The sequence below is a fragment of the Sminthopsis crassicaudata genome, chromosome 6 (genome assembly GCF_048593235.1).
Source record: "Sminthopsis crassicaudata isolate SCR6 chromosome 6, ASM4859323v1, whole genome shotgun sequence".
Taxonomy (NCBI): Eukaryota; Metazoa; Chordata; class Mammalia; order Dasyuromorphia; family Dasyuridae; genus Sminthopsis; species Sminthopsis crassicaudata.
The window spans coordinates 188,918,283-188,938,936 of record NC_133622.1 but is presented as its reverse complement, the minus strand read 5'-3'; the positions used below and the strand labels follow the sequence as shown (position 1 = coordinate 188,938,936).

At 45.4% G+C, this 20,654-nt stretch overlaps 1 protein-coding gene across 1 annotated transcript in view; it reads left to right on the top strand.

The window, feature by feature from the left end:
- The first annotated feature begins 9,862 nt into the window (after positions 1–9,862).
- The window catches only part of NAT8L (N-acetyltransferase 8 like), a 48,122-nt gene continuing 37,330 nt past the window's right edge, over positions 9,863–20,654 (top strand). The window contains exons 1-2 of the mRNA XM_074273538.1: positions 9,863–10,506; positions 13,707–13,871. Coding sequence (XP_074129639.1) covers positions 10,146–10,506; positions 13,707–13,871 — 526 coding nt within the window. The 5' untranslated portion in view covers positions 9,863–10,145. The remainder of the gene's footprint in view (positions 10,507–13,706; positions 13,872–20,654) is intronic.

The following is a 20,654-nucleotide window of genomic DNA, read 5'->3' as shown; positions in this document are numbered from 1 at the left end:
GTGTGCTGGGATGAGGAAACCTAAAACAAACCCAGAAAGTAAATAAATATAAAATATTTGTCATTTCTAAGACAAGTGCATTCCGGGAGTGCACCAATATGCATAGCCAGGGGTGCCATCCCATTTGCCTAAGGATAAATATAAATTTGGTAACATAATATAGACAATGGACTGGGAGAAGGAAGACTCTAACACTAGTTGGCGTGACCCAGTGTAAGACAGAACATCAGCTTCTACATACAAATGTATTTTTTAAATTTACATTTTACTCATTTTACAAAAATGAGTAGATGAGATGATCTTTAAGGTCTTTGGCAATATAAAGAATCCATAAGAACTTAGCCTAAGTGGGCTAGGATGAGACACATTTTTAAATTCATGTTGGGAGCACTTACTCCTAGATTTAAACTTGGAACAAGTCTTCCCCTCCTTTTTTGGGTGAGACAGTTAGGGTTCACATAGCTAGTAAGTGTTAAATGTCTGAGGTCGGATTTGAATTCAGATCCTTCTGACTTCTCTATCCCCTCCACTATCTTAGCTGCCTTTAGAAAGACGAGCAAGTCCAAAATAACAAATTCAAACACTAGGCAGGAGGATCATAGGACAGTGGAGTTGACTTGGAGGACCTGAGTTCCAGGTTCCTCTCTGATGTACACTGACAAGCCACTTGATCTCCTCAGAACTAGGTTTCTTTACTACATAACAAAGCATTTGGATTGGCATTCTTTCCAACTTGAACTCTTGACTAAGTCATATATTAGTCTTCTTCTGGACTCAGTTTTGTGTCATCAACTCCTTAGGCAGTGTAGTGAAGCCCATGGACTCTTTCTCAGAATTATGCTTGACAATGCGTAAAATAAAATACATAGGAGTACAAAGGAAACCAATTATAGTGAAAATAAAGCTGGTTCCCCCTCCATGCAAGTTCACACTGCTCTAGAGACTGCTTTAGACTAAGCTTCTAGTCCTGGCATTATAATTCTTAGTCTGTGAAGTCCCTGAGGGCAGGAAACAGTTCTGTCCTCTTATCTCTCCCTCCGGCCTCCTAGTAGCTGAATATGGGCCCCAAGACCTAGAAGTTCTCCGAAAAGGCTGGTGAGTTGATGAGCTGGGAGTTCCTACAGCTATCCTCACCCCCATCGCCCCTAAAAGATGAGTTCTGTGAGGCTCATAAAAACCTAGCACTGGAGTGGATCTTAGTGATCTTCAAGCATTCCAGTCCATTTTATGATTATTTCTTAAATTAAATAATTAAAAAAAAAATAAGAATTGCTTTTTTTCTCAATGTTTTTCTTTTTTGATCTGATTTTTCTTGTGCAGCATGATACATGTGGAAATAGCACATGTTTAGCATACGTTGGATTATTTGATGTCTAGGGGTGGGGAAAGGGAGAAAAATTTGGAACACAAGGCTTTGCAAAGGTGAATGCTAAAAACTATCTTTGCATGTATTTTGAAAATAAAAAGCTATTATTAAAAAATTACTTTAAAATTAATTAGCATTTATTTTGTCTCCCATTTACTTCTTCCTACCAAAAAAAAAAAAAAAAAAGGAAAAATAAAAAAAAAGAAAAACAAAAGCCTTGTAACACATATGGTCAGGTGAAACAAATTTCACTTAGACCATGTCTAAAGGTATGTCTTACTCTGCATCCTGAGTCCATCAATCCTTGCCAGGAGATTGGTGGCATTTTTCACCATCCTCCCTCTGGAGTTACGCCAACTCTCTCGTTTTATGGAGAAACTCTGTCCATGCCTCAGCTTCCTCATTTGTAAAATGGGAATAATAATCCTTGCCCTGTTCCTTCCACCTTTTTGTGAAGATCAAATGAAATAATGGCTAGGAAATCCATTATAAATTGCCATTGCTGCCTCTAGGACCCAGAAGTCTTTGCAGCTCTGATATTCTATATTTTGTGTTCTAAGGTTAGACTTTCTATATTTTGTATTCAAATTCAAAGCTCAGATAGTCTATGTTCTAAAGTTCCTCACCTCTGAAATCCTATGCTCTATATTAGGATGCCCACTCCAACAAATTATTCTGAATGATTTGATGAAATCAAATGATTTCATGAAATGAAAATGATTTTAGGAAGGAGAAGGTGGGATCTGAAGCTAAGCCTTGAAGGCCAAGAAGAACTTAGACAAGATTATGAGGTTTGCCTTCCACTTTATTACAGAATCTCTCCCACTAATCCTGGCTGCCATCCAAGCTATCAAATTGGGATGTGTCAGAGGACAGAGGGGAGAAACAAAGGATTGTCGAGAAGGATATCTTACTAACTGCATCCTGAACCCTTACTACATGAATTATTCTCTTTTCAGTCTTTTCTCTTGCATCTGAATCTTTGTGATCCCATTTAGGCTTTTCTTGGTAAAGATTCTAGAGTGATTTTCCATATTCTTTTCCAGTTCATTTTACAGCAGAGGAAACTGAGGCAAAGAGTGTTAAATAACCTTCCCAGGATCAAACAGCTAGAGAGTGTCTGAGGCCATATTTGAAGAAAGGTTTTCCTGACTCCACACCTGCCTAAGCATAGGGAATTATAATTTCTCTATTCCTCCCTTCCTAAAGTCTGTTTCTGCATATGAAACTGGGAATAATATGGCTGGGGCTACCCTTAAGCCTAGAGCAGAAGGTTACTGCCTTCTCTATTATTAAAAAAAGTAAATTCTCTCTCTTTATATATTTTAGAACCTGCTGCATGCATAATCCTTATTTTGGTGCTAGGAAGATGCAAAGTAGAGATAAGACCCATTGGAGTTCACAAAATGTTAGGCTGACATAAACAAAAAACAATAAAATTCAATAGCACACAAAGTAGCGACTAGCAATTTTTGTAGAGAAAAGTAGCAGAAAGATCATTCTTTTAAGTAAGTTTTTCAAGACAAATTCAGCTTTGTTTTGTGTTTTGCAGCACCCTATCACACTGTCCCCTAGGGAAAGAAAAAGATTTGAGGTGACCAATAGGTGGAGATTGAAGAGCAGAATGATGATTGTGGAAAACAAGAGGATGTGGCCTGTGTGGGATGGATCAGGAAGATAGAGCAGTTTAAAAGGAATGAAATTATGGTCTTGATTCCCCCTCCCCCCCCAGTGATAGAGGAATAGTGAAAATGGGTTACAAAGACTTGAGTTTGAGTATTGATTCAGGCATGAACTAGCTGATCACTCCGTTAAGAGTTTTCTAACTCAACTCCAGTTTTGGTTTTCTTATCTCTAAAATAGGATAGTAACAGACCCTACCTCTTAGTCTTTTATTAAGTACCTACTATCTGCTAGGCATGGTAGATGCTTTACTGCTTTACAATTCATACCTCATTTGATGTTTACAACAACCCTAAGAGGTAAATGCTATTATTATCCCATTATAGAGACAAGGGAACTGAGGCATACTAAGGTTAAATGACTTGACCATAATTGCAGTGCTAGCAAGTTTTTGAGGCTGGATTTGAACTCAGTTTCTTGGCTCCAGGCCCACTTCTCTATCCATTGTATCATCTGGCTATTTCTTTTACTTCCCAACCTGTTCAATGTACCCGACATAACTCTACTTAAATTTTGAGACATTATCAATAGTTGAGCTTCAATAAAGTGGAAGGCAAACCTCATAATCTTGTCTAAGTTCTTCTTGGCCTTCAAGGCTTAGCTTCAGATCCCACCTTCTCCTTCCTAAAATCATTTTCATTTCATGAAATCATTTGATTTCATCAAATCATTCAGAATAATTTGTTGGAGTGGGCATCCTAATATAGAGCATAGGATTTCAGAGGTGAGGAACTTTAGAACATAGACTATCTGAGCTTTGAATTTGAATACAAAATATAGAATGTTACAAGACATAAGAGAAAGAAGATAATTTGGTGTCAGGAAATCTAGTTTTGGAAATCCACTTCACTACTTCCTAAGCAGGGTGACCTTGGATCTATCAAATTACTTCTGAGTCCCAGTCTCCTCATCTGTAAAATGGGATTTGATAATACTTAGATTACCTCATTCCCAGGGCTGTTTCAAGGAAAATCATAAGATATAATAGAAATGGTAACACTGTTATTATTATTAGAGATTTATAAAAAGTATCTATGGAAGTGTATTTGTGCTATCAAGGTGCTATTTGTGGAAGAATGGGGAGGGGGTGGCTTTAAGATGGAAAAAAATATGTTGTGAAATTCCATGAGATAAGATCCCTGTCCTCAAGATGCTTACAATCCATCTGGGAAGAAAGCACATGTCACTCCCTACTCAAAAATCTTCAGTAGAACATGAGGTCCTTGAGAGTAAAGGCTATTCCCAGCACCAAGATGGTGCTTGTGGACTTAAATTCAGGGAATAAAAACTACTGATCTGATATTTAGGGTCTACATGTTCTAACTTATCTTCGCAACCTTATCTCTCCCTATTCCCTCCTGTGCAGCCTAATTCCACCTAGAAGACCATTGGTAGGTTTCCAGTTTCCATATTCTGTTCACACATTTCCTTGTCAATACAATGAAGTTCCATGTCCTGTGCTTAATAGCTCTGTGATCTGGGCTAAGTCACAGCCTCTAAAGGCCCCAGTTCCCACAGGTCTAAAATGAGTAGCTGAGAGTAGATGAAAATCTCCACGAACCATTTCTGCTCCTAGAATTTCAATTTCACCCAAGGCCTTTCTCCGTCCTGTTTGTATATCAAACAACTTTCCCAGAGAACCACTGGCTCATTTTCTGGTATTGGGCTTCCCTGGTTAATGGAGGATCAGAAATTTCCAAGCTCACTGTGCAGCATCATGCTATGTTACGCCACAAGGCAGGCTCTGTCTTTGCTCCCAATGCAGATGCTGCAGCCAATGACCTCTCCAGACAATTGCTCTCAGCTCCCCTAGATGCAGCCAGAAAGCTATTCTTTCTCTCTCTTTTGGCCAAGGAGCAGGGCTTTAAAGGGAAAGGTTTGTTTATTTCTGGATCTGGCTCCAGGATCTTCTGGAAAAAAAATCTTCGTCACACTGCAGGGAAATAAATGGTTAGAAAAATGCCAGTTTCTACTTTGATGTGGCAGTAGAAAATGAACATTAAGAACCACAAAGTGAGAAAAAGTATGTTTTATGGAGAAGTCCAGACAGTGTGACCTTGGGCCAAGAGCTTAACCTTTCTGTATCTCACCTTACTGACTTTTGCAAAAGAGGTTAATATGTTAAACTCTCCCCACAAGGTTGTAGTAGAGAAAAATCAGTTTGCATATCCAATGGGCACTATGTATCTGTCCTTGCCCCTTTAAAAGGAAAGTTACAGAACCGAGACAGTATTGTCCAGAACCGAGACAGTATTGTCCAGAACTGAGATAGTATTGTCCAAAACCGACTCTCTCCTGAGTGGGGACAGTGATTTTTATCTGTCTTGGGATGGATTAAATTTCTGGGGCTCAATTGATGCTGGTGGAGTTGAACAGCATGTTAGAGTCTGAAAATAACCCAATGCCTAGGATGTCAGAGTTTGGAAACATTCTCAAGTCACAGAAGACAGACTATAAGAATCAGGAAAGAGCTCACATAGTCCAATTGGTTCATTTTTGAGAGGGAAAATTACAGTCCAGATGAGGGGACAATAACTTGTCCAAAATCACACAGCTAGTTAATGGAGTTGGAAGTTGAGCTCTGATCCCAAATTCCCGTTTAAAATTTTTTTTTTCTTGTTCATTACCTAACCGGTAGCCTAACTTTCAGATTTTCATGGTTTACTACTGGGGTGTTCTCACACAACTCATGCTTTGATTAGTCTCCCTCTAAGAATGTCTGAATTTGGCTGCTAAGTGTAGGGCAGTCACAGCAAACTCAAGAGAGAAATAAGGATATAAGTAAGGATCCCTGCAGGCAGCTTATTGACCCAGAAAACTATATATTAACATATCTATATTTTGTTAAATATTTTCCAATTATATTAAAGCACTCAGAAGTGTTGCTGCCCAAGGCAGTCAGAAGGCAGGGCTGCATGCTTAGCTTCTATGGTGTAGTAGAAGGCTGGCTTCAGAGTCGGTATGTATCTGAGTTCTGCCTCTGACTTATACATACATACTTATGTGTGTATATATATATATATATATATATATATGTAAACACACATACAGAAATACATGCATATTTGATATAATATATAACACATACATGTATGTGTTTATCCAAGGTTACAGGACATGCATGTGTATGTAAACATATATATATATAACATATATAAAATATATACACACAATATACAATATACATATACATACTATATATCTATATATCTATGCCATGTAGCCTTGGGTAAATTACATTTACCCTCTCAACTTCTAGGCAACTCTCTAAGACTTTAAGTCGAAGGATGCCTACCTGTACTGGTAGAGGAAGTTTCTTCATCTGGAAAGTCCCTATCCCACAGATCCCCACAGAAAGGGGAAAGAGTTCTCAGCTCCTACAAGAGCTCCTATTGTCCTCACTCATTCTCTTCCAACCCTCCTCCCCAGCAAACCAAACCAAACCATCCCTCCTCTTGTGGGCCTCTAACTCCCAGAGCCCTATATGTTTTCTAGGCTTAAAATACCATTTTGGATTCCCCACTTCCCAGGGAAAAAATACTCAGTCAAAGGAACAGATGAGTCCTGCTACCTGCATGCTGTCCCTTAGCCCCCATGGGGAGAACTCCTATTACTAATAAAAGGTAAGATCGGGTTTGCTCATTCACATCAGAGCTCTGTCCTTCCATTTCGTTCTGCCCTAACTTTGGTTTCCATTTGTTTCAAGAACCAGTGTTTAATCCAGGACGCCTGAACTAGGAATGTCTCGATTCTTCCCCGCTATCCCTGGGGTCCAGGCAGGCCTCCTCCAAAGAGCTGTGCAGGTGTTTCTCTCCAAGTCTCCAGTCTTCAAACTCCTTTCTCTATTGAAGGCCACGTTCACAAAGAACTTCTTTAAATTCAATCATGGTACCAGAGTGGGGGGAGGGGAGTGGACAAGGAAAGGAATTAAAATGTGTCCAGCAGACATCATCCCAGACAAGGCTACATCTCTGGGGAAAAGAGGATTTTAGATCTTGGTAAAAAGAGAGCCCAGAGCAAAGGGCAACAGGGACCCAGAACAAGGCCTGGGGCACATCCAATACGATTAGATTAACTTTTCTTGCAGCTCCTCATCAGCAGAACCAAGACTAGGATACAGTTTCTGGGGGGTGGGGGGAGGAGGGCTGGTCTACTGAGAGGCAGATGTAAACATCATTTCAGAATATCAATCTAGCTTTCTATGATTTCTGGGGGAAAAACACGAATAACCCCCCTCCCTAGAAGGGGTCACTCAAAACTCCAGGAGGTGTCACTCAATTTACTCACCTTCTTCCAACTCCCTCCCCCCAAACAAAACAAACAACCCAAGTCCCACCATTCTCACTCCGAGAGTCATAGAATCAGGCTTGACTTCTGACTGCTCCTTGCTACCAGTGTGACCTTGGACAAGTCCTTTGATTTCAAGTCTCTCTGATCCAGCCTCCTCCTTATTATAGGATCTCCTTCCAGCTCAGGGATCCCCCTCGGGCTGGAGGAGGGCAGGGGGTTATTCTTGGCAGACTAGGGGGTCTCTAAAGCTTTCCCTGAACCTTTGAAAACAGGGAGCAAGACCCTGGAACTCTGACCTCAGTCTCGCAGTCCCGCAGAGCGGGTCCCCACGTAGGTCGGAGCCCTTAGCCAGGATGGACCCCATCTCTCTTTCCCTTGCTTGCAGTAGGGCTGGCGCAGGCGCAGGCGCGGTGGGCCCCGACCCTCACATCTTTCTTCCCCCTACCCCTCCCTCTCCGGCTCTCAGGCAGCACCGGGGGCGGGGCGGGTACAGCCGGACAGCGGGAGGGAGCCGCAGCTTCGGCATAGAGACGGGGGTTGGGAAGAGGGGGAGGAAACCGCCCCCTCATCCCTCGCCAGCCCTCCCTCTTTCCTCCTCCCCCAACTCCAGCCCTAATACCCCAACCGGGAGAATGGGACACCTCATCGTGTACCTGCACCAAGGCAGCAAGGCGCATGCGTTCCGGGAGGGGTGGGGAGGAGCGCGGGGGCGGGAGGCTGTGGGCGGAGGCGGGGCCGGGGGCTCGGCTGCTGTAAGGGGCGGTGGAAGAAGGAGGTGGAGGAGGAGGGGAGGAGAAAGGAGAGGGGGAGCCCGTGGCTTGGCCGGTTCGAACCGGGAGAAGGTTGAGTTTGATCTATAAGCGGCGAGCGGAGGCTCATGGAGCGAAGGAGGGCAGGGGAGGGGAGTGGAGGAGAGGGAACTGGCCCGGACCTTGTACCTGAACTGCCCCAGGCCCAGCAGTGAACTTGGATCCAGCCCGGGGCTCTTAGGGTCGGGACTGGGAGCTGGGCTGGGGACCTGACGTTCTCTGATCCCACTGACAGGTTGCCGTAGGGCCTGGGGCGCTCTGTCCGCTGTCCCGAGAGTCATCTCTCTCCTTCCACTCCCAGCCATCTCAGGCTTGGGCGATTAAAATAAAAGCAGGGATGGCTAGGGTGTTGGCCGAGTCTACCTTCTACCCTAGGGGAAATGGGGCTGCGTGACTCGCAGCTGCGGGACTTAAGTCGGGAGAGTGGACTCATAAATAAGGGAGCGCGGCGCCCTGAGGACCCCTTCTAGCCCCTCTTCCGACGCTACCCTTGGAGCGCCCCAGCTGGGAATATCTAATGTATTCGTTTGTCCGGCCTGCCTCCAGACCTACCCCCCGAGAGTGGTCACCCCGGCCGGGCTGGCTGCTGCGCGAAGCAAGCCCGGGCACCACAGCCCGCTATTTCTCGACTCGGTCCATCCCCAGCGGACTTTGCGAGCCTTTCCCTCGGGAGAACATGCCTCGGGAAGGATCGAGCTCGGGTTCACACGCCAGAGCACAATCTTCCCTTCCCGGACTGGGATTCCATCTCTCTCGGAACCTTTAGGCTTCCCAAACTCAACCTCGTTTTTGTCCCCAACGCGTTTGTCTTGAGAACATCTGATCTCTGGGATTCCATTCGCTATTGTTCACCCGTTGTAATGGAGATGCACGTTTGTGGTTGGGTCGAGCTTAAGTTCGGCCTTCCGAAACCGCCCAAGTGCTGCCCGAGGACTAAGACCCCGGGAGGTTCCCCCCTCCGCTTCCCCCTCCGGAGGAGAGCGGCCCGAGCACCGGGGAGGTGCTGGGCTTGACAAAGACTAGAGGGAGAGCCCAGGAAAGATTCTCCAATACGGAATCAGCCGCTGCAACCCTGTCCACCTGTCCCCTCCCCCTCCCGGTAAATTACAAGTTCTCCAAAGGCCTTCCTTAAAACGAACATCCAAAAATAGGATGCGAACGCCTAAAATACAACGGATAATCTGCTGCCCCCCCCCCCTAATCACTTCCTTAAAGGGGACTTCCCGGGCTAGGGAATGGGACGCGACCTTCAGATTAATCTACTCCTCTGTGAGGGGAACGCAGACACCCAAAACTGGGGGGGGGGGAGGATGGAGATTTTGGCAGGCTGGGGCAACGCCGCCTTATTTAACTTGCGCCCAAGCGCAACGCGTCCAGCGCTCGCTCAGGGTTGTCGCTGTCGCCGCCGCCAGTTTACCAAAACGCACACAGCGAAACCCTAGCTCGCCATCAAAGTCGGGCTTTCTCGCCCCCTGCCTGGCCCGGAGTAAGCCGGGACCACCCTGGACAGCTTAGTGAATGTTATAGCGCCTCTCGGCAGGCCCCGAACCCAGAAGGGAAGGGAAGGGAGGAGGAGAGAGGAGGAGATGGAGGGGGAGGGAGAATGACACACGCAAAACCGGAGAAAGGCACTGCTGTAGTAATTTGCAATCAAACGCCAAAGCGGGGGAGGTGTTTCTCTTCCCCACCCCTCGAGATCACATGGTGACCCTTCTCAGCCAATGCAATGGACGCTAGGACCCTGCGGGACCCCGGGATCCGAGATTGCACCGGCTCTGCCGCATTATAAATACTTCTCCAAAATGCACCGCTGTTCCTTTCTATCTTTCCAGCTGGTTCCATCCGTTTCGGGCTCCTAAACGACCAACCACAGGCTTGGGGGGAGGGGGGGAAAGAAGAGCCCACTCACGGCATTCCTTTTAAAAGATATTCTAGTATTTAAGTTAAGATTCATTTATTATTTTTTGCACACCTCGTCTCTTTCCCGGCCAGTTTGCATGCATTGTCTGTCTCCCAAAATGGTTTGCGAGACGAAAATCGTGGCAGAAGATCATGACACCATCCCCGGCGCCAAGAAAGACACCGTGATCGTGTCCTCCTCCCAGATGTGGCCCTCGCTCTCCGGCGGCTCCGCGCCCTCCCCGGCGCCGCCGATGCCGCCCCCCAGCGCGGCGGCCGGCGAGGTGGCGGGCGAAGAAGGCAAAAAGGAGCACGTCTGCATCCGCGAGTTCCACCCTGCAGAGCAAGACACGGTGCGCCGCATCTTCTATGACGGCATCATGGAGAGAATCCCCAACACGGCGTTCCGGGGCCTGAAGCAGCAGCCCTTCACGCAGCTGATGTATGTGCTCCTGGCGTGTAAGTAGCCAATTTGTTCGCGCCCCCTCCGCGGTGTGGGGTCCCAGGACGCGAGCGGGGAGGACCCGTCCTCCTTCCTTCGCATCCTCTCGGGTTCCGGGGCCGTATTTTTGGCGCAGATACTTGCGGAGCCCCACGCGCTACAGCTCCCTTTCCTCGGCTCTCCCGCCGCAGAAGCAGCCGGAGATCCCGCAGTGTGCAAAAACTCCCTCCGCATCCTGCCCCCGGAGCGCAGCGCTCCCCCAGTGCATTCAGAATCCACACACACACACACACACACACACACACACACACACACACACACACACACACACACACACACACACACACTCACTCTCTCATACACGCGCACACCACACACGCACAATGCAGCCAGTCTAAAAACGGACGCATGCAGATTCCCAGGTCTGGAAGGAGATGCACAATTTGCACACTCTCGGACTGGGGCAGAGGAGTTAAAAACCATTAAGCCCAGGGGAGTCTTTTATAAGCCGGGTGTCTCCGTGGGGTTGGGGGGGCGGGGGTTGTGGACACATTTCCTCTTGGCCGTGGGAGGCCTATCAGCCCCGCGGCTGCTGGAGGGGAGGGGGCAGCCGCGGGAGCGGCGGGGGATCCAGGGCCGGGGTGGGATGGATAAGGAGCTGCTCCTTGGCGTTCTTTCTCCCTCCCTCTTTCGATTCCTTCAATTCTCTCCGTCTTCCCCCTACCCCCGCCCTTCCCCGTCCCATTTTCCCCTTCTTCAGGGGAGCTAGCTGGACGCTCTGGCTCCTGTTCTCCGGCCCCTCCGCCCCGGGGAAACAGGATTCCACCGTAACCTAGAGACCGAGGTGCGGGTCAGGTTGCCGAGTGGGGCTGGCGGGAGAGCTGATGCAGCTCTCCGCAGCCTCCCGGGCTCGGTCAGCTCGCTGGCACGGTGCGGTACTGCCCAGGGCCAAAGGCAGGCCTCCTGCCTGCCCTTCCTGGCCAGCCCCCGGGCCTGAGGAGGAGGAACTTGCGGCCGCCCAGGGGCAGAATACGTGCCAGCTCGCCCCTTTCCCTACCAGTGCCCTCTGCTGTGTGGGAGCTGCCTAGTTGTTGTTTTTCTTCAGAGACTGGGTTTGTGGCGGGTGGAGTGGGAAGTGGACGCACAGTTAAGGGGGGGGGTCGATTTGTCATTTTCTGTTGAATCCAGTGGCACCTGAAGCTCCTGGGAGGGTCCCCTAGCTTGCCCTGCTCTGAGCACGATCCTAAGCATGTTAGGTACCAAATTCTTCTCTCTCTCTCCTCTCTCTCTGTCTCTGTCTCTGTCTCTCTCTCTCTCTGTTTTGGCTCTCCATTCTTCTCTTTCGTGGTGTTAACTCCTTTCAATCTCTCTTCTTTCTCCATCTCCTCCATCATTTCTACTTCATTCTTATCTTCCCTCTTTCTCCTCTTTTCTTCCCCACAGACTCTCCCCTTTTCCCTTTTTAGATTTTGCTTTCTCATTTTCACTCTGCTATAACCACCCACTTTCTCTCTCTCTCTCTCTCTCTCTCTCTCTCTCTCTCTCTCTCTCTCTCTCTCTCTCTCTCTCTCTCTCTCTCTCTCTCTCTCTCTCTTTTCTCCTTGTTCTATTTTCATGCTCTTCTGACTTCAGTTGCCTTAAACAGTACATTTTGGGATAGAGAGAGGTCACAGCCTAAGGTACTCTTGGCTTACAATGAGATGGGGGTGGTTAGTGAAGGTTGCAGGAGATACTCAGGACCGTTGATAAGGGCAATTGATGCTCTGCCAGGGAAGTGTGACTATATATAATTTATCAAAACGGGGGAGGCTGGCTCAGCACAGCCCCCAAGTGTTAATTTATGAGGGGAAGATCTCCAGCTCCAGGAGAGACAGAGATAGAGGAGAGACAAACAGACAGACAGAGGAGAGGGACAGAGACAGAGACAGTGGAGAGGGATAGAGACAGAAACAGAAAGACAGACATGCACAGAGAAAGAAAGGAAGTCAGAGAGAGAACACTCTTTACTCCTAGGTTCAGAAGAAGCGGAATAGTATTGGGACTTGGGAGGAATACTTAACCATTTTTGATTTTTGAACACCCTCATCCATGCCATTAGTTATCTGTGTAGCCAGCATGTAGAAATGCTAAAACAAGAAAGACTGCTTTAGTCTGGGGTAGGAGGTATACAAAGCAAGCTTCTACTGGTTCCCTAAACAGACTGAGAATGACCTTTGACCTTAAGGGTTAGTGATATGGGTTCCCTTACCCCCTTTACATTTCTCTGGGATGAACTAATTTTCATCAACAGAGGCTTGGGCAGCTCCTGGCCAGTAGACTGTCTGTTCCTTGCCTCTGCTTCTCCATCCCACCCATTCCCTAAGTACTTTAACTAGGAGGAGAAGGCTTGGTGGAATCCTGCTGCATCTAGCCTTAGATTTGGACTTATTACAGTTCCCTTATCTGGGATTTAGGAAATGTGCGTCAGTCCAACACACTCCAGGACAGAGATCTGGGCTTGGTGCAGTCAAGGTGCTTCCTCTTTCCCAACTTCAGATCCTGCCTGCCTGATTCTCTCTCGGAATCTATTTTGTCATCTCTTAATTTCTCTTCCCTTGTTGGGAGGTGGTCAGGAAAACTAGATTAGGATGCTGGCATTGACAAGTTGGAGCCATAACATGAAAATGGGGACTGAACTAGGCCCTCTCTTCTAGGTTTGAGATTCTGTGGCTCTGGGTCAGTCACTGAAACCCTTTTCTGCCTCAGTTTCTTGAGCTGCAAAATGGGAATATTGATACTTACTCTATCCATCTGACAATGCTGCTGTGAAGAAAGCCCTTTATACATATAAAGCCTTAGTTTCCTCGTCCGTAAAACGAGTGGTTGGACCTAGTTGATCTTCCAGCTTTAAGTTCCATTATCATATAAGTCCCTTCAAATTCAGAGCCTCCATTTTGTATAGTGGTAGATTTGTGAGCTGTTATTTGTCTCTAAAGGATGAAGGAAATAAGTTTCCCCCCTCTCTAAATACCTCCTTGAGATATCTGGGAATTTGACTTTTGCTGTGGAGTGGCTGCTTTCAGCTGTCATGGTGAATTCTTTGTTGTGGGGTTATGGGATGGGGAAGGAGAGGAGGGAGGGAGGGAAGAAATGGACCCTGTCCTGCAGCCGCCAGCCTGGCAGGCCACCCCAGATGATGGGTTTGCAGTCTTTCCTTTTCCTCCCTTCTCTTCTGCAGTGCTGTGCTTTCTACTGACCAGATGTCTGTTGCTCACCTGCTTCGTGCCTGTCTTCCTTCTGGCTATGAGGTATTACTACAGCCGGAAGGTGATCCTCACCTACCTGGAGTGTGCCCTGCACACGGACATGGCTGACATCGAGCAGTACTACATGAAGCCTCCAGGTGAGTTTGGGCTCGCCATAGCTGCGGCCACAGCCACAGAGAGGCTGCCCCCGGGAGTCCCTTATGTGGCTAGTGCAAAGTGGGACTATTCCCTTGGACTGAAATGTTGCTCCTTGAAAAGATAAAAATGGAGAGCCCATGACCACATACAGAGGGTTTGGGCTTCTTGAGGCGATGAGATCTAGGAAGCAGGAGGCCTTTGCAGTTTCTGGGTACCGCAAGGGAGTAAATCATTCCCTAGCTCTGAGCCTCAATTTGGTCATCTGTAAAATGGGGATAGTACTTGTACCACCTGCCTCACTGGGTTGATTTGAGGAAAGTGCTTTGTAAACTTTAAAATGTTATAGAGCCTTTGTTCTTGGGCTCTCAAGAAGAGCCTACAAGGGGTGGGGCAGGAAAAATGGGACAAACATGCAGCTTGGAGCTCTGTTGGACTTTCTTGAATATGCTCTTTGAAGGTAAAAGTCAATGAGCTGGTCTTTGCTTGGGCCTTGTATATAAGAATCTTAGGAGGTATAGATGGAGTTCTAGTCTCAGCATGAGAAGACCTAGGTTTGTAAGCTTGGCTCTGCTACCTATTAGTGGCCTTGGCGAGTCACTTCTGCTTTCTTGGACTCTATTTCCTAATCTGTAAAAATGGTTGGTTGGATCTAGATAATCTTTAAGCCCTCTTCCTGCCCTACATCCTATTATCCTGTAAGTCACTTCAATTAGGGATTCAAGTTTTTCTTCTAGTGTAATGAGAGGGTTGTCACAGAGGCTCCCTGTGGCCCCTTCTAGCTAAAAAAAGAGGGAGGGAATGGTAAGGGGCAAAGCTCTGGACCATTGCTATGGGAGTCAGAAAATGAGTTCATGTACATCCCTTATTGTGATAGGTCAGAGCTGAGCAGGACAGGCTTGCTAGGGCAAGAAGAATGTTCTGATATGGCTGGTCTTCTCTGGAGCATCAGATTCCATGTCTCAGTTTCTCAGCAAGGCCTTTGCGAAAAGTAGGCCTATTAATTAGCTTCTTTATGCCTCATTGCTTGGATATTTTCAGGTTTTATGGAAAGGACTAGGTGGGGCCACAGGAGAATACAAGAGTGGTACAGTTGTAGATGGTGACCTTGGTCTTTATAGCTCCCAATCTATGAGTTTGACACTCAGGGAAATGTAGTAGATCAGAGACAGAAAGGTAGATTTTCCTCAGTGTCTGGCACCAGGACATTTGGCTCCAGTGCTGTAGATCTCTTTTATTTTTGATATTTTATTTTTCTGTTTCCCACAAATGCTGTGAACTTTAGGTAGATCCATGAGGAATGCAGGCAGCTGGAACTTTGCCTCAGGCCCTGATCCTTGAAGGTGTTACTTTTTCCCTGCCATGGTCTAGACCAGGTTACCTTCCTGTAATTTTTGGTCCTTTGCCAACCCATACCCCCCTTAAGGGTGGGTGGGGAGAAGGCAGCTCAGGAAGAGGGTGAGGGAATGGGGTTTCTGACAATGAAGTTTGGACCTCCTCTGACCTCCCTTCCACTGTGCCATCTGGAAATCTTATCTATTGTTTACAAACTTCTCTCTTTCTCTGGATCTCTTCTTGCATCTTCCCATCTTAGTGCTCACTCAGACTAGCTTTCTCCGGAAAACACTACCTCTTTTGGCAGCTTGGCAAGGTTGGCTGCTTCTTTCAAGCCTTTTGCCACAGAGCCAGGAGGAAGAGATGCCCTGCTTCCTCTTTCCTGGTGGTGATTTCCCATTCTCCCCCTCTCCCCTTGCTGCCATCACTCAGCAAGCAGCCATCTCTCTTTGAACTTTACTCCAGCTGTTTTGCTGTGATCTGTGGATCTCTGGGTCCCTTTGCCCTCTCTCCAATCCCTTCAGTCCCTAGCTATTAGTCTCCGCCCTCCCTCATCCTTCTTTAACTTCTTCATCAATACTCATTGGCCTTAATAAACTCATCTTTGGGAAATCTCATCATCTTGCAAAATATAGATGCCTTGTTGCTTCCATCTCATCAGTGAATGCTAATTGGAGGACAGAGCCATAAACGCCTCCATTTAAGGAGAGGAACCAGAAAACACATGTCTTCAGATCTCTCATTTCCCACTCCTCATTTTCCATCTGGCTGCATTCATTTTAGATTTCTTTTATTACTTCTTCTCCATCATCCTCATCATGGATACCTCCTGTTTCCTCTCTTATATTTTCAGCTTTCTTTTCTGTGTCATCATCCTCATTCAAATATACGTTCCTTGAGGGTAAGGATTGTTTTTTTGTATTTGTATGAATAATACTTAGGACAGTGCCTGATATGTAGTGGACACTTAAAATGTTTTATTGACCATGGACCTCATCCTCCTCTTCAAATATCTTGGCCTTTCATTCCTTCAGTTTTCCACCTCCTTTAACCTATTTCTATTCTATCTTAACCTTACATAAGAGTGACTTTGCTTTAGCATCCTCCTTATTCCAGCTGGATCAAATTTGTCCCGGGATAGAATTTCTAGTCACACTTCTGCTTCTCTCTTGTGCAGAAGGGGCTTCTGTTACTCCTGCTTGATAGTCCAGTTTCGCTGTTTCCAGCCTTTTCTCATTGCTTTTGGATCTTACCTGTATAATCATTTAAATTAAATGTACTTGATGAAACCAATAAGTAACCAGGATGTTTGGGGGATAGGGACTTATGGCTAATTAAGTTTTCCTGTTAACAATGGCATAATTCCCTCAAATCTTTCATCATTATGAATAATTGCTAATTTAAAAAATAATTCACATTTCTGTACTGTTTACAAAACTTTCCTCATTACACAACCCTATTAAGTCAGTAGGGCAAGCCTCATTGTACCCATTTTGCAGATGAGGAAATGGAGGCTTAGAGAGGAGAAACCCATGGTCACACAGAGTGTAAGTCAGAGCTAGGAGTCGAACATACACTTCCTGACTCCAAGTTCAGTCCTCTTTTCTACTTATTAGCTGAAAACCTTTCTCAGATGTTCCAACTTAAAACAGTAACAAGACAGTATTATAGAAAAGGCCTTGGATGAGAAGTCAGGAGATCTGTGTTCAAATCCTTGCTGTGTGACCTTGTAGAAATCCTATTCTCTGCACCTCAGTTTCCACTTCTGTTACAAGAGGGTAATACTACTTGGACCACAACCTCGAAGGTTGAGATGATCCATGAAATAACAGATTGAAAGGAATTTTTTTTCAAAGGGCATAAGGGATAGAATGATGTCCTTGAAGCCACAGAGATCAAGGGTCAGGTCTCACCTTTGATACATAATCATTGGTCAAGTAATTTACCCTCTCAGTGCTTTAGATACTTTCCCCTCCCTAGCTGCATTGGTGACCTTGGAGTTCCCTATACTGGTGAAATCCTAGGTTCAATCCCTATTTGTATCTCCCAAGGAATGTGTTTGTCAATCAAAGTACATTAATATCATTAGTAGATCCTCAGGGCCATAATTCTTTGTGCTAGCTCTCATTTTCTTGGCTTTTGAGTAGAGAAAAGTCTTTTAATAAGGCTCCCTCTTCCAAGAAGCCTTCCCTGATGGCCTTTTCTTCTCTGTAGACCTCAGAGAACATTTTGTTTGTACTTCTCACGCACTCGTTTTGTATTATGTTTATGTGTGTGTGAGACTGCCCCTTTCTCGAATGTGAGCCACCCGAGCGGAGGACCGTGTCATGTTCCTCTTTTGTGTCCTTTGCAGTGCCCCCTCTCCAGGTCCTGCACATAGTACATGGTTAATTAACGTTTGTTGAAGATGAAGTTGGAGATGGGGAAAGTAGAGGAAACTGGGCTGAACGGAAATTCTCACTGCCCAGGCCTGTGGGTAGGGATGGAAATGTTGGAGGAGACTTGGCTGAATGTGAATTCTTAGTGCCCAGGCTTATGGATGGAGATGGAGAAGGTGTAGGAGACTGAGCGCCATGAATTCCTTGAGGCTTAGGATACTCCTGGTGAGTTTGTTTACTTTTGCTAAATCCCTTATATGTCCTTTTTTTGTGTGTTTTGTGTGTGGTTTTCATCTTTTTTCTTTTAAAAGTTGGAATTGCTAAAATTTTCATTTATTTGAGGGTTCTACTTAGCTAGATCTCCATTTTAGTGGAGGTTTTGCTTTGTAGGGCAGACAGTATGGTATTGGTAATAGTTGGAAGGCTTGGATTTGAGTACTGCCAGTTACTCCTTTGCAAGCTGGGTTACTCTTTAGGCAAGTCACCTTACTCTTTGAGCATGTTTCCCATGTCCATTATGTTAAATGGACATAAACATCCCCTCTCAAGGGCTATTGTTGGATCAAATTGTAGCACATATTTTTATCTTGACATCCTTTGTCATCAAAGAAAGAAATGATTGAAAATAGAGGTGAAATAGAGTCACTGGGTGAGAGCTGCAGCAGTGGAAAGCCCACAGGCTTTACTGGGATTTACTTGATGGCAAGAGAATTCTCTTGACACATCAGATGGATTCCTTCTCCCCACATCCTTCCCTGGGAAGGCATAAACCAATGTCATACAGGATGGGAAGCTTTGTCATCAGCACTGATGGAAGAAGACATCCCAATTCCTTGAAACATCTAGTTGGCAAAGCAGATAGGGCTTTGGACTTGAAATTGGGAAGATCTGAATTCAGATCATCCCTTAGACTTTCAGCTGTGTGATCCTGAGCAAAGGACCTAACCTCTCAATTTATGTAAAATAAAAATGTATAAAATCTATAAAGTACGGTGATAATAACACGTACCTCACTGGGTTCTTATGAAGATCCAATGATGTCACATGTGAAGGATTTTGTGAACCTTATAAATAACTGGCTATTACTGCTATCCATTGGATTATTGAAGGGTTTCAGGAGGGCTTTTAGAGTTTACAAAACCCTTTATTCATGATTGTCTGATGAAATTGTTGTTGTTCAGCTGTTTAGTCATGTCCAAGTCTTGGTGACCTCATTTGGGATCAAAGACAGTGGAGTGATTTGCCATTTCCTTTTCCAATTGATTTTCCAAATGAGGAAATTGAGGCAAACAGATCATGCAACTAGGGAGTCAGGGGTCAGATGTGAGTTCAGTGCTTCCTGACTGTAGGCCCAGTGCTCCATCTACTGTACCACCCGTTGTCTCCTGATAAGATAGGTAAGACAAATATTATTTACATTTAACAGAGAAGGAAATTTAAGGTTCTGGGATGAGAAGATGAAGTATTTGTCTAAGGTTTCCCTGGACTCATTTCAGGTCTTCTAAGATCAGTGCTCTTTCCTCTAATATTTCAAGGTCTGAAATATTATATACGTGCAGGCTAAGTTTCACCAGAATGCTGAAGACTATTCCTAGGACAGTAGTGAGGGTGACATTGACCCTAATCACAAGCACACCCAGAGGCACCATATCTCCAATGTCCAATTTCATTTCTACTATACCTGGATTACCTTTCCTTTATAGGCAGAGAGCACTTTGACCCTGAGGAGCTGGGAGAGAAGCAGAAAGGGGCAATTAATAAAGCAGGAGGCTTACAAATGTCTTTTTAGTCATCGGCAGAAAACTGGTAAGAGAGAAGGCGGGAGTTGTAAAGGAAAGACAATCTGCTAGAATGAAAATTTCAGCTCTACTTGGTGCTGATAAGAGCTGAATTTGAATCCCAAGGTGCCATACTTAATTAGCTGTATGACTAGACAAAATGATTCTCTTCTCTGGACCTCAGAATGTTCACTTGTAAAATGGGAAGTATGACACTTCAGGAGTTTTGTAAGTCAAGTGCTTTGATTTATATTATAGTGTAATAGAAGTGGGAATTGTAATTAGAAAGAAAAGAGAGGCAGAACCTTGGCTGGGAACCAGACTATGTTCTGGTGGTATTAACTCCCAGTGACATTTTGTATCTTACTGGGAGACAGTTTAAAATAAGATGCTTGGACCAGAAGAACTATAAAGCCTTTCCAGTTCTGATAGTCTGCATTAGATGGGTCTGACTGTGATTTTGGGAAAGGTCTCAAGGGATCCATTTGGCTCTTTTTAAGCTTAGGAAAGATCTGGGATTTTCTCCCTTTAGTTTCTTCTGCTCAGAGCTGAGAAGATCCTGGGGCTAATATTGACCCATAGTCTGGACTGCAGTGAATTTAATGCCTTGAATATGAGAATGACTTTTACCAAGTGACTTGGTGGCTTCAGAATTCTGAGGGAAGATCCAAGAGTTAGAGCTCTTGATGTTTTTCTCTTCTCTTAGTTTTTCTGCCCTCTCTTCTGTCTCCTTGGCAGATTCACTGTGTCCCTTCCATATTGTTTTGTAGCCCTCTTCTCTTTCTATACTTTTTCTCTGGGTGACCTCATCTCATCTTCTGGCTTTAATTATCACTTCTATGCAGATGACACCCATCCTCTTCCCTCAGCTTCTATTTTGCATTTCCTACTTATGTCTGCAGAAGAAGGGTCATACTTATTTCGTGTGGAACCAGAAGGTAAAACCAGAAACAATATGTGGAATTTGTAAGCTCTGGATTTAGGCTTGATGTTAGGAAAAACTTTCAAATAATTAAAGCTGCCATAAGTGAGAGGGCAATTTCATGAGTGATCTCTGGCAGCAGAGAAGAGAGCTGGCCATGGATCCAAGGAGAAATTATTTTGGGTAAGTGGGAATTGATGTGTGGAGAGGAACAGAACCAAGGAAGTCAGCTAAAATATTTCACTCACAGGATAGGAATAGAGTAAAGGCTCTGAGAAGGTTGGGAAGGAAAGACATTGGGACCCTGACCTCACTTATTTGTACTCCAGGTACAAGCCTAATGCTGTGTGTTTTTGTAGGAGAAGATACCCC